At 44.1% G+C, this 13961-nt stretch overlaps 2 protein-coding genes across 2 annotated transcripts; both read left to right on the forward strand.

The window, feature by feature from the left end:
* Window positions 1–1686: 1686 nt before the first annotated feature.
* Window positions 1687–2637, forward strand: LOC148213991 (olfactory receptor 5V1-like). Its single transcript, XM_088129060.1, has one exon. The coding sequence runs from the start codon at window positions 1702–1704 to the stop codon at window positions 2635–2637; it is 936 nt and encodes a 311-aa protein (XP_087985186.1). The 5' UTR covers window positions 1687–1701.
* A 6855-nt stretch (window positions 2638–9492) lies between these two features.
* Window positions 9493–10428, forward strand: LOC103061878 (olfactory receptor 5V1-like). The gene has a single exon (XM_088129061.1). It carries the CDS (start codon window positions 9493–9495, stop codon window positions 10426–10428), a length of 936 nt encoding a protein of 311 aa, XP_087985187.1.
* Window positions 10429–13961: the final 3533 nt, after the last annotated feature.

The following is a 13961-nucleotide window of genomic DNA, read 5'->3' on the forward strand; positions in this document are numbered from 1 at the left end:
CTTTCTTTCAAAAATATCACGTTCTTATTTGATCTAATAAAATATTTTCCCTTAAGAGCATTATATAATCCTTTAGCTGTTCTATATTTCATTACTAATGGACTTTCATGACCTTCTATACAGGCGTATAATATTAAGACTTTTGCTTCTTTCATTTTATACTCCTTTTGCTCTAATTGGCTTTCAGGCATATCTTCATCTATGATGTCTAAACAGTCCTGTACTTGAAGGGAAACTCTTAACCTTGCATCCCACATTTGAAAGTTATTCCTATTTAACTTTGGAATTACAAATATGCTGTTGTTATTACTTACACCCTGTTGGAAACCTTGAGTAGATCCAATAGCTCCATCTGTTAAAGTGCCTAAGGTTACAGACATCTTAAAATTATTCTATGCAAACTCCCCTGCTAAATTCTCCTCTAGTTTAAAAGATTTACTATCAATATTTCACTTACATAAATCACCTTATCTCTTTAAAAATTTCTTACCATTAAAAAGAAAGAGGGGAAAAGGGAAAAAAGGGCTCTTTGCATTGCTATCTGGATCAAAAGGAAAAACAAACTTAATAATAATTTTTAATGTCTTCTCTTAAAAAAGTTTACCAGCTTCTCAAGCCCAACCATCCTCTGTTACCAATTTGTTGGGAAATGAGATTAAGAGGAGACAAAAAATATAAATATCAACCTTTATATCTATTTAAAATATACAAAAGAGAAAACTTAAGTATAAAATATATCTACAACAATACAAAAGTGACAACAAAAAATATAAACAATATAATACAAATATACCAAGACAGCAGGGAATAAGCAGTGAGCCTAAAAAGGTGAAAACAGCAGAACAAGTAAGAAGACTTCTCTTAAACAGAGTTTGCCACCTGATTCAAACATGTTCACAGACAAAAACAATCTCTTGTTAACTCTATAGTTAATACTGTTAAAGCTGTAGATCTTGCAAATATCCAACACCTTTGACTCAGCTGCTCCTGTTTGTGCTGCCTTCAGCTGCAACAACATCTGAGAAAGTGTACAGCACAGGAAATGGATGGGCAGATCTTTAACTTGGAGGATCTTCACAGCCTTCTCAGTAGCATTTTTCAGTGATTGATGGTGCCCTTTGGAAGAAGATCAGTTGCCAGAGAAAGGAGTAGGACCCACTGGACAATCAAAGGTGTCCCATTAGAATGTCCTTCTCTAGGCTGAAATAGAAACGTTTTGGTGCAGCTTAGAGAGTCATAATGTCACTTTCAGGACCCAAGGGGTTGGAGAAGGCATTGCTGAGGACTGCTGCTTCCTCCCCAGACTTTCCATACTCGATACGGTAGCATCTTCCCCTGACAAGCCACTTGTCCTCTGTATGGAATAAGGTGCTGATGCCAAGCTAGGAAGCGAAGTTCCTAAGAGTTTCTCAGCATGCCGAATGCCCCAGCAACGCAGGGAGAGGATTAAGCTCTGCTCCCCCAGCTCTGCATCCCCAATCTAGTTCATTTCTAATTCTACTTCAAAATGGCACAAGCAATCAGCTCTTCTTTGGATGGGAGAGATCCCTAAAATTTCATCCTCCACACTTCCACACTCTGAGTCCTCAAATAAATGATTCTGTCATTTTACTTCTTCCATGCATTTTCCAAACTCCATTGCCCCTCACTGCTTTCTTGACATGCATTTTTCTCTCTTCCCAGCTGTCCCTTTTCTTCCTCATGGATTCCCAGAACCAAACACAAGGCACAGAATTTATCTTCCTGGTATTCTCCAGACTCCTAAGCCACCAGAACCACCTTTTCTTAGTGTTCTTTGCTGTCTATTTGGCCATACTGATGGGAAACTTCATGATCCTAACCCTGGTTCTCCTGGACTCCCACCTTCACACCCCCATGTACTTCTTCCTCAGCCAGCTCTCCTGCTTGGATATTTGCCTTTCTTCTGTGGTTGTACCAAAGATCCTGGTGAACATCCTATGCCAGCAACACACCATCTCCTACAACCAATGCCTGGCACAAGCGTTCTTCCTCATTGGCTTTGCGGGATGTGAGCCAGCACTCCTGGCCGTTATGGCCTATGACCGCTATGCGGCCATCTGCCAGCCTTTGCACTATGCCCACCTGATGAGGAGCAAGGTGTGCATCCAGCTGTCTGTGGCCGTTTGGGTCTGGGGCTTCTTGGACTCAGCCATCCATGCTGCCCTGGCCTCCAGGTTGGATTTTTGTGGAAACCACCAGGTTCCTCACATCTTTTGTGATGTTCCCCCATTACTAAAAATTGCCTGCAGTGATACCTGGGTCAACGAATTGGCCAATCACATCACCAGCCTCTTTGTGGGTCTCAGCCCCTTCTTCTTCATCATCCTGTCCTATTTCTATATTTTGGGCTCCATTCTGCAGATTCGTTCCACCACCGGCAGGCACAAAGCCTTTTCCACTTGTGCATCACACATTGGTGTTGTAACTCTCTGTGTTGGAAATGGATTCTTGAACTACAACCAGCCCAGTGCTGGGTATTCCCTAGAGACTGACACTCTGATCTCCACAACATTTTGCATCATCACCCCCATGCTGAACCCTTTGATCTACAGCCTCCGCAACAAGGAGGTAAGGTCAGCCCTGCAGAAGGTTCTCAATTGCCAGAAGACAGCATAATATTCATTCTGGGTTTAGGGTTTGTGGATCCTCATGTGTCTGTGGCCTTAAGAAGTATAAAACTGGCACCTGAACTGTGGTAGAAGTACTTTCTCAAGGCACCTGCAGAGTCATTTCCATGAGAAAAAGCTTTTGGAGTTGTGGAGCAGAACCTGAGAAGCTGGACCTTGCATCCTAATGAAAACTCAGTGACTCCAGCACTCTGTGTTCTACCCTGGCCAAATACGTTTCTCAAGGAACCTGCAAGCAAAAGCAGTACCCTTCTCCTAGCCTGGCTTCTACCTCCCCAGAGCAAAGAGAAGCTCTAACTAAGACAGAATTCCGATGAGGAACAGGAAGAACAGTTGGATAGTCAGAGAGCAAACGCCATGGTAGGAAACAAAGTATGGGGATGGTGGAAGCCAAGATGGTTTGCAAGGACGAAAAGATATGGAGAGTATAATGAATGGCAAAGGTGTGAATTAGACTGAGCTACACCTTTCTCTCTGTCTTATCTCCAGCCTTTAATACCTTCTTCGGCTCTTTCCCACTGGTTCTCTGCATGTCACATAACGATGCTTGCTCCGAAAGGGAATAGCATAAATGCTATGTCTGTCTGAGTTCCAAATAGCTGAGTTCCAAATCAGCAATAAAAAACAAAGGATGAAACAAGATAAAATAACTTAGGAAATCAATTAGGAGCTAAATTCAAGTCTCTTGAAAAAAAGATAGAGGAAAGTTTGGATAAGATGGTTAATTTTGAAATGGAGGTAGAGATTGACTTGAATGTGGATTTGGAGTTCAGAAAAAAGCTGGTTTGTGAAGGTTGTATGAACAAAGATGTTGTGGATCCGAAAATGCTTGTCAAAATGCCAAAGGATAAGAGTGATGCCAGAATGGATTTACAGATGAAGCCCACTGATGTCACCATGATCCAAGGGACAGGAAGAACAACTTGGAAAGAATTTTTATCTTGGATTTGCAAAAGGAATGTGTTGAATCAGTGAAGTTGTTCCTGGGAAGAGACAAAGAGAAATTACTGGGCCTGTTTCTGGGAGAAGACGAGAACAATGGGGAATCAACTTGGGGAACGCTATTTGAAAGGATGAAAGATTAAGCTCTTTCAGAGTGAACAAAAGGTTTACAAAGTGAACTTATTTGGTTACGGTTAATATATACTGTATGTTGAGGGTTTGGGTAGTTATTATTGGGATCTTTTTCTGACCAGGATTCAATGACGAGGTTTTAAGGATCTGTGTATGAAGGGGGAGAGATTTCATTTCCTTTTTTTGTTGTTAGAGAAAATGATAAGTTGGGTTATAAAATGGATTTATTTTTAACTAAGATTAAAATATATTTGTTATCAAATTTATGGAATTTTTGTTCTTAGGTATGAAAACTGTACTAAGGTTTTTTATATGTAGAAAGGTGGAAGAAGATGACATTCTCTACAATGGAAGAATGGATGGTGAAGCTGATGGAGCTGGCAAAGATGGTGAAGTTGATGGCTTTGATTTGAGAAAAGATATTCTGTAATTTTAACGTTAATTGGAAAGCTATTTTGGACTTTCTCTGAGAAAAGGAAAAAAATGAAATTGTGTTGTATAGATTTGATGATTAGAACTAATATGGGGTTATAGTAATAATGAAAGTTATGTTGGGATCCTTGCTCTGAAAGGGAATAGCATAAATGGTATACAAGTATATCTGTCTGTACAGTATGTTGAAATCCCCGTGTGACTGTTTCCTGAGTTCCCTTCACAATTTCTGCTCGCTCTGAGGTCCCGCCAGGCCTCTGCACAAGCCTCCCCCCCCCTGCCCCCCATGCTGGGCAAAAGAGTCTCCTTCCCAGGCGATGCGTTCACAAACTAGCCTTATTCTCAGGCACCGCAGGAGTGGCCATGGGGTTTGGGTATCGCAACGATCCAGCCAGGAATCATCTAATCTCACCATAAGGAAGGGTCCCAGCTGAGTTCCAAATCAACAACAAAAAACAAAGTCTAAAACAAGTTTAAATGATAAAATAGGAAGGTTGGAGAGCTGAGATATGAATAGCAGTGCTAAAATCGATATGAGTACCAGGCAAGTGGTCTACTCAGTCCTCTGTTCAAAATGAGGCAAAATGTGACCATCCAAAAGGAAGATCAGGGCTCCCCAGCACAGGAACAGAAGCCTATGACCACCTCTGGCCACTCCGCTCCATCTCTTTGGGCTACTCCAGTCTCATGAGCAGCAAGTCCAGTGATATCTGGCGGTGGCCACCTGGCTCTGGGGCTTCCTTGACCCTGCTCTTCACACTGACTTGCACCTCTCATTAGGTTCCTCACGTTTGGTACAATATTCCCCAACTAATGAAAATCACCTATGGTGATAGGCTGAATGAGAAATGAATAGAAGCGAATATGTGTAGCTCAGGGTTGAACTGGGGAGTCCTAGGGGTTCTCTGAGCTTGGTTGAGCTTTATCTCTATGTGCCTGTTGATGGCTGCCTTGTCTGAATACCAAGCTCCCAAGAATTCCCTTGCATTTTTGGATTTAGCTTGGTCTAAGATCCTGACAGTTTCCCAGCTGAAGCTGTGGTTGAGTCTGTCCATGTGTTGTGAGATTAAGGAGTTTTCATCATGTCTTCTGACTGCTAGTTGGTGTTCAGGGATGTGCTCTGCTAGCCTTCTGCCTGTCTGTCCTACATAGTGGTTGTTACAGTCTTCACACTGTATGTTGTACATGACTCTTGTTTTTTCTTCTTGGGCTACTGAGTCTTTTGGTTTGCTTAAGATGTTTTGGAGGGCTTTAGTTGGTTTGTGTGCTACGGAGATGCCATGTGGTTGTAATAGTCTGTTGGTGGTTTCTATGATAAACAGCATCTACACACTATTCAAAAGAGAGAATAGAAAGGAAAACAAAAGACCAGAACATCTCCTCACCAGCCATCATCACCCAGATAAGCAGAGGTTACCACCAAGATTACCACCAGACATACAAGAGTAAACAATACCTTAATCAAGGAACTACCAGAGGGGGAAAAAAATAGAACAGAACAAAACCCCAGCCCCACCAACACTGGCAGGGCCTGCCACTGTATATAAACAGAGAGCAAACCCCACTCCATTCAGGCACTGAAGATGTTACGTAGCCAGGTAATGAAGCGTTTGCCAGAAAACAACAAAGCTCAGTGAATGAGAAATCCTGTCCCTTCTTTCCCAGTTGCGCCCATTGTAATACAGTGGTTCACTTTCCCGATTAATCCATTCATTCACCAATCGTTCTAAGTTGCAATGTAGGTACTTTGCAGGAAAGCTAGAAAGATTCAGCAAAAGCTACTTCTTCACTTCTATGGACCTGAACCATCGGTTCCTCCTTGTCACAAATTTCCTATAGACCTAGAGAGGGACCGAGGAGGAAAGGAACATCTTTCCTTTGCTTTAAGCATTGTAGTGAAGGGCATTATTTTAATACACAATTTTATACTTTACATATATTTCACATAATGTATGAAATAGTGCATTCTATCTTATAAAAGCTTAACTTGCTTTTGCCTTCTAAAGAGCACAGCGTTTCTTTCCCCCACCTTATCTCTTTGTTGAATGCCTGATTGTCTTCGAGTGAATAAACAATTAGCTTGGTAAAAGTTGCAAAGAGAGAGGCCCTGAATTCTACAAGAGATAAGGGCGTGCTAACATGTGCTATTCCCTTGGTAACAGGAGGAGAGAGTTGAGCTCACTTTCTTCTTCTGGGATCCACCTTTTCCCCCCCTTAGACCATCCCTGCATTTCTTTATATGGGGATGAGGGGATGTACAGTTTGATTACGTTGTGGATGTCTATAAAATCTTTGTTGTTTGCTTTGCAAGGGGTGGTTCTTTTCAACACTTTGCCACGGTGTTGAATGAGCCATCCAGATGTTTCTTGGCCCAATAAAACATTTGTTAGATAAAATGCCTCGTCTCAAGTTAATTTGGTTCTCTAAACGTGGGTAAACGAATAAACAAAGGCTAGTGCCTAACAATCTCTCCTTTGACTCCTGGATTCGCTCTGTTTATTCCCCCACTGTGGCGGCAGAGCTCCAGGCCGCCATCTTGCCTTCCCTCCTTCTCGCCTCCCGCTTCTGCTTGGTTGGCAGCTGGGCCGTTTTCCCCTCATCTTCCCCCCTTGTTTGTCCCCGGCTGGGCTTCTTGGCCCTCCTCCTCCTCCTCCGACTCTCGGCTCCACCTGAGGGAAACTTTTCCCTCACGCGGCCTCTGAGGGAAGGAAATCGGCAATATAAATCATAATTTATATAAAAATATAAACCAATATGAAATAATATAGGAACTCTGAAGACTTAAAAGCTTCATGGTTTTCCCTGCTTTTTCCCTGCTTTTGAAATACCAAAGGGCTGGGGGGAAGCCTGGGACTCCACGGCTAGAGATGCCCAAAGCATCTGTGCTCCACATCTCGCTAACTTTCGGGGGGTGAGGGGGGGGGAGATGCCTGATGCATCCCGGTGCTGTTCCAGGTAGGCCTCGGTGGCTGATGACCACCAGAACCGAACGGTATCTGGAACCCTACCAGGAGCCCTGCAGTGGCTGTAGAAGAGGGGACACCCTGTCATGGCAGGACTGAGCCCCCCAAGCACCTCCAATCTGGACAGCTGCAGTTGTGCAGCAGGCCAGCTGCAGCTAAAATGGGTACGTTGTGGTTCAGGCTACTGTGGGAAGCGAATCAGGCTTCACCTGCCAACTTCGACCATCACGCCGTTTCCCTAGTTGGGAAGAACAACATTACGTTATGCTTGTGGGCTTACAGGTTGCACGTTCCCCCTGGACTCCTTGTCCCCAGTTACCTTTGTGTTCCTCCCACACAACTGCTGTCTTCTCCTGCCCCAGCCTGGTTTTCTCCACAAAGAATCTCACTCTTGGGCCAAGGGGGTTTGGTGATGCCTTAAAGGCACTTGAGGCCAGACCCTTCCCGTCACTTGTCTTCTGCCGGGAGGGCCCGGAGGAGACCGGAGTGCAGGCAGTACCCCTTCTGAAAGATGGCTTCAGAAAGCCTTGATCAAGGTGCACCGGCAGCTTCCATGGAGAGAGGACCCCGTCCAGGGGACAGTGAAGGAGCAACGCAGAGGTGAGCTTCATCACCACGTCTGGAGCAAGGCACCAGCAGCCCACTCCCCCAGGTCAGTAGCTCTGCAGAATCCCTTCCCCACCTCCCCACTTTGCTCATTGCGTGGTAGGATTTGCGTCCTCACCTGCCTTCAGGCAATATTCCTTCCCCCAAGCTCTAAAGAGACACCCTTACGATACCTCCAAGCAGAGGAGGCAGACCATGAATGACTCCTTTACGTTTACTTCCCGTTAAAGGACAAGCATTTCCTCACCTCCGCCTGCATCTGGGATGGGCAGCCCCGGATGTACATGTTCGCTGTGTGTTCATGCAGCCCCCTTTCTAAGACATCCGAATTAGAGGCCATTGCCCTGACTTGTGGGAAAGGGTCGCATGGGTTAAGCATGGGCTGTGTGAAGAAGGAGTTTCTTCGGACTCTTCTAAATCTCTTTCCAGGGATGGGATTTCAGCTCATTTGTAATTTTAGTTGTCCTCTCGTGTTCTTTTTCCAGCTCTGGGCTACCATGTTTTAAATGTGGGGACAGCGTGGCTGTATCGTAGCTTTCTAAAGAGACATTAGACTATTAGCGTTCATAGCTTCACCCCTCTTCGTAACACGTCCTAGGATGGAATTTCTCTTTTCTCTCTGGCAAAGTGTTCTGCCATAGCCTTCTACTGAGATCTTCCTTGATTTCCACTCCAGCCAACAACCTTGGAGTTCCCAAGCGATGCTCCATCCAAGTCCTAAGCTAGCCCTACACTCTGAGACTGGCCAAGTTCAGTAGAGCTTGGCCCCCTGCTAACACTCAAAAGGAATAGTCAGCCCCAAATTCCAGATGGAAACCATGGCTAAGGTTGCTCATTTTTCTCGTTCGCCTTAGTTGGCTGGACAAAGATCATGCTTTCAGGAAGAGAAACCTCCACTGATAAAGCAGCCATCAAATGAACACATTGAGGAGAAGGCCCCCAGATGGGAAAAAAGACAGACAAATCATTGGAGGAACAGCCTGAAGCCATGAAACATGAGCAATCCAGTGAACTAGGGTAGTATGGATATGATGCACGAAGTTCCCAGGCTCAGCTCCAAAGTAGAGGACCCTTTCAGTGACTCTGCAAGAGAGTCGGAGGGGGTGCGGGAAGCAGACTCCTGGGTCCTCCTGCATGCAAAGCCAGGCTCTGTGGTCTCTTCAGCTGCACAGTTAGGCCCAGCTGTCATTATGGGGGATCTCAAGGGTGCTTCTTTTACTCTTATGAACCAAGGCCTGAATGTGAAAGTCCAGATCTTCTCTAAAGCCACCAGGAGTCTTTGTAATTCAGAAGGTTGGGATAATCTAGCAGCAAAGACTTCTGTGGTTTGATCTTTCCTGAAGTATTGGGAGATGCTTCTGACATTATGTTTCCTAAAAACTGATAATAATGTTGCATTTCCTCCTTTCTTCTTGTTAGATGAAAGTGCTTCAACTTCTGGTTGTTGTGGGTTTTTTAAACAGAAGGAGAAGTCAATCCAAAATTACAAAAATTCACAGCTTATACCAGTGTCTGTTCTGAGCCAAGACAATAGATTGTTTGAAAGCCTTCAATTTATAGGACCAAAAGGAATACTTTGAGAACTCTGTGAAACTTCTATTAAGTGCAACATTTGTACTTTGCAAACTGTTTAATCCACTGCAAAATCTGAAGAGACAAGTCAAAATATTTGCTTTGTACAATTGGTGCATATGTGGAGGTAAAAATTCTCACTCAGCTATCCTTTGCTCTCCTTGAGCATGTTTGCCACACACACTCCCTGCATTCCCATGGATTTCAGGAACCAGACTCTTGCTACAGAGTTTGTTTTTCTGGGTTTCTCCAACATCACGCATGGCCAGGTCTACCTCATTGGGGTGTTCCTCACCATCTATTTGGTGACCATTCTGAGCAACCTCATGATCATCACCCTCAGCCTGGTGGATTCCCACCTTCACAGCCCCATGTACTTTTTCCTCAGCCACTTGTCCTGCTTGGATGTCTGCCACTCAACAATCACAGTCCCCAAGATCCTAGCAAATCTCCTTCTCCAGAGGCACACCATTCCCTACAACCATTGCTTTGCCCAGATGTTCTTCTTGATGGCCTTCTCTGGCTCAGAATGCTGGCTGCTGGCCATCATGGCATACGACCGCTATGCCGCCATCTGTCAGCCTTTGCGCTACTCTCACTTTATGAGCCCACACGTTTGCATGCAAGCGGCTATTGTCATCTGGATCTGGGGCTTCCTGAATTCAACAGTGCACACAGCCTTGGCCTCCAAGTTACATTTCTGTGGAGAAAATCAGATCCATCACATCTTCTGTGACCTCCCACCACTGCTGAAAATTGCCTGTAGTGACATATATGCCAACCAGATAACAACTCATATAGCTGCCATATTTGTAGGACTGGCCCCTTTCCTATTTGTTGCCATCTCATACGTCTACATCCTTGTGTCCATCCTGCGCATCCGCTCCAACTCGGGCAGGCAGAAAGCTTTTTCCACCTGCTCTTCTCACATGCTGGTGGTCATCCTTTACTTTGGAAATGGATTCTTAAACTACAACCGGCCAAGCTCTGGCTACTCCCTGCAGACTGACACCCTGATTTCCACCATGTATTGCATTGTCACCCCCATGCTGAACCCCCTGATCTACAGCCTCCGCAACAAGGAGGTGAAGGGGGCCCTGCGGAAGCTCCTGGAAACCCACAGGAAGATATAGACTTCTTCTTGCCAGCTGGAAACTCTTTTTTGGCACTCCAAGGGACCAGTTCTTGCTCTGTCTGGTGAAGCTCAGGAAGGAAATGGCACATGTTTTCTGGATGGACACAGTCAGTGGCTTCCAGGATGATTGCCTTCCTCAAGGCTTTCTCCCGAGAGAGACAGGCTTCATAATTAAGAAATCGGGGGCATCACTGAGAGAGAAGTTAAAGAAAGCGATTGATTGTGGTGATCGTATTATGTGAGCCTGTATTGCTGGTGGTTGTAACAGGATTGGCACGGAAGGATTGAGTAATGGTGTGGACCTCTTTTCCTTGGCAGAAGCTGGGATTATGCCTTTAAACAAGTTATGATGCAATGGTTGTTTTAAGGATTTCTCCTGACTTCAGACTGAATTTGGTCTCCCCACTTCACAGCAGTGGCAGTATCTTCAGCTTAAGCATGTTCTAATCCACCAGTATGGGCCAGATGCTTTGGCCACCTCAAAGCTTGATAGTAGTAAAATTCATATCATCTCTCCAGGGAAAGCTCAAGGATACTTTTAAAGGGGACACTCCTGGGACTAGTCCAAACCTGAACTAAAGAACCGGCATCTTCGATAATGCCCCATCAATAGCTTCATGTCCTTAAAAAAGTTAAAACGGTATCAACAGACAGGAGATTAAAGTCGATTCATCAAACATTAGAATATATTGGACTCTCCAAAGGATTTACTTAAAAGGATATCAGATTTTCTTTGTTGGAGATGTAAAAATAATGGACGGTTCGTTGACCCATACGATTGGTCTTCTGATCATCTGGTACTTTTGGGGGATGGTATTTTAATGTGTATAAGTTGATATATGGGAAAATCTTTACATTTTAAAGACGTTAATATGACGATGAATTATATACCAAAGCTTTGGAATCTGACTATTTATCAGGAATTGTGCCTGCATCAAGCTTGGGGGTGGCTGAAGGAATAATATTGATAAATTGGAAAAGTGATATGATTCCAGATCTCAAGGAATGGCTTTTGGAAATGCGTGACCTATCTGTTTTGGAAAAGGCAATATTTTCTACTAATCAAAGGATAAATCAATGCATACTGCTTAGGCAGAGATTTTGTGAAATTTTACCTTTTTTTTTCTTTGAAATACATTATTTTAATATGCATAACATCTTGTAACATTAACATGGCATTAACAACAAGTGGAAATTAATTCCAGAACTTCCAAACTAATTCATTACAGAGGTATTGTTACAAGGAACACGTTAAATGTAAAAATTATGACAAAGCAGTAAGCTGAATAATCAGTTCATTGAACATATAATGCTTGTATCTACAGTTGTTAAGGTTACTATTCCTACACATATGATGTTGTGATATTTTACAATAATATTTTGTATGAATTATATTATATCAATGTATGTTATTTATTAGTAAACCAGTGACTATTGATACATTTGATATACAAGGTAGATTTTTTTCTTTCTTTTTTTAGTTTTTTTTTTTGGTTTCTATTATTGTTTCTTTCAGTTTAAAGTGTTTCATTTAATTCTGTGGGTTCTTTTAGTGTCTTTAGTTGCCTGGTCAATGTGTTGTATTTCGAAAAATAAAAAAAGAGAGAACCCTGTATGGTTTTATCTTTTCATGTTATGGTTCAGTATTGTGGTGCAGAATTAAGCAATCGTGTATTTTAGTCATGAATGGCCACATTTGGGTCATAGTCCGTCTGCCTTGTCCTTGGTGAGACACTTGTGTTAAGTGGGACAATCTTTCTCATCTTCAGTCCAGTTAACCTTGAGAAACAGATACTCCTGTATCAGTTAGTCAGGAGCCCCCGTGGTCTGGAACTTCGACGCAGAGCTAAGCGGGAAGGTGCTGCATGGCGGGTCTGCCTGCCGCCATCTCTCTGGGGTCCCCTGGCAGGTAGAAGGGCCAAAAGGCCCTTCTTACTTTGCCTCTTCGTATTCCTGAATTCCTTTTATGGCTGTCTTATGTTTTAATATGCTGCCTACCGAAGAATACAGCCTAACGAAAGACAGACATCAAAGAATACTGCTTCCTGTCTTTGGCTATGTTACATTCTTCGGTAGTCCTGCGCATTCTTTGACTGCTCCCTGATGTTTTGTGACTCTGTTCTCTTCTGACGTTGCCTTGGAATAAAGTCTTAGGTCCTCATAGTGGTGTGGTCGTTGCTTCCAAACCCAAAAGAACCCTGAGAACCTGAGACCCAACTCTTCTGGGCTGAGGACAGAGCAATAGAAAACCCATCGCCCTTGGTGGATGGAATTAGTGCCCGTCAGAGGCCATTCATCACGGGTCACCAAGCTGCACACAGCAGAAGGAAGGGGGAAGCACGTCAGAATTTCCCCACCTTGAGGGTACCTTTGGGCAGCAATGGGACAATGAGATAAAATACTGTTCGGCAGGGCAGGTTTGGGTCATGGGGCGGGTGCAAAGGGAGGAAATGGCCCTTGGTGCCAGGCTCCTTCCACTTCTCTCCAAAAATCATAATGTTTTTTTGGGAGGGAACGTGGTGGCACAAGGGCTTAATGACGCTGGAGTTTGCCGGTCAGAAAGAGGACAAAGAAACCCACATCCCAGTTAACACCAACCCAACACAGAAACTCGACAACCTGATCAAGAGAACCCCCAACGACCGAACCAAGAAGGGCCGGATCACAAAAGAGGAACGGGGCGGATGGAAAGCAGTGGGCCCCCCTCCCACGCTTCTGTGGACGCCCCAAAATGCACAGCCCCGACACCCCCTCCGAGCAGCTGCATCCTGACCAGGGACTCCAACATACAACACAGCGAAAGGACGGACAGAAGAGCTTGGACATCTCACAGAGAGGAGCAAATATTCCATCAACTCCAGAAAATCAAAGATTTAGACATAGATGAAGATGAAATTAGGGTCTCATTTGGCGTCACAGCTCACTTTACGTCCGTAGACCCAGAACGAGCGAAAGAATCCAAGTCCAGGCAGGCTTGAGCTTGGTGCTCGAGGGCAGGCTCTTCCACCCAACGCGATCGAGGCCAGAACTGAACAGTGATCAAATGATTCAAAGGGCAGATTGTGCAAGGAAGCAGAAGAAACAGTGCTCAGCTCACGCAAGAAGATCGCACACGCTGACCATAAATGACGACATAACTCAGTCGCCAAAAGGATTCACTGGAGCCTCTGTAAAAATTGTCATCTGCCAGGAATGGAAAATTGGTGGGAACATATAGCTGAAAAAGTACTCAGACATGAGCAGGTTAAAATACTGTGAGATTTCCAAATACAGACTGATAAAGTCTTGGCACCTGACACACAAGATTTCACTGTGGTGGAAAAGAAGCAAATGTGGGTAATAGAGGTGGCAACACTGGGGGAGAGCAAAAGAGAAGATAAAGAACTGGTGAAAATCACAAAGTATCAAGATCTGAAAATTGAAGTTGAAAGAAGATGATGATGATGATGATGATGATGATGATGATAAAAATTGGACCTTTGGAAAAAAATTAAAGCGTGGCATTTTAATAGTGCACTGCACTGTCATTCA

Source organism: Python bivittatus, unplaced genomic scaffold (genome assembly GCF_059951505.1).
Source record: "Python bivittatus isolate LINGU-HERP-01145 unplaced genomic scaffold, Pbiv_v1 ctg000730_np1212, whole genome shotgun sequence".
NCBI classification, from domain to species: domain Eukaryota; kingdom Metazoa; phylum Chordata; class Lepidosauria; order Squamata; family Pythonidae; genus Python; species Python bivittatus.

What these genes read in the sequence shown, in the direction of transcription:
- LOC148213991 (XM_088129060.1), top strand. Translation starts at nt 1,702, where the DNA reads ATGGATTCCCAGAACCAAACACAAGGCACAGAATTTATCTTCCTGGTA.
- LOC103061878 (XM_088129061.1), top strand. Translation starts at nt 9,493, where the DNA reads ATGGATTTCAGGAACCAGACTCTTGCTACAGAGTTTGTTTTTCTGGGT.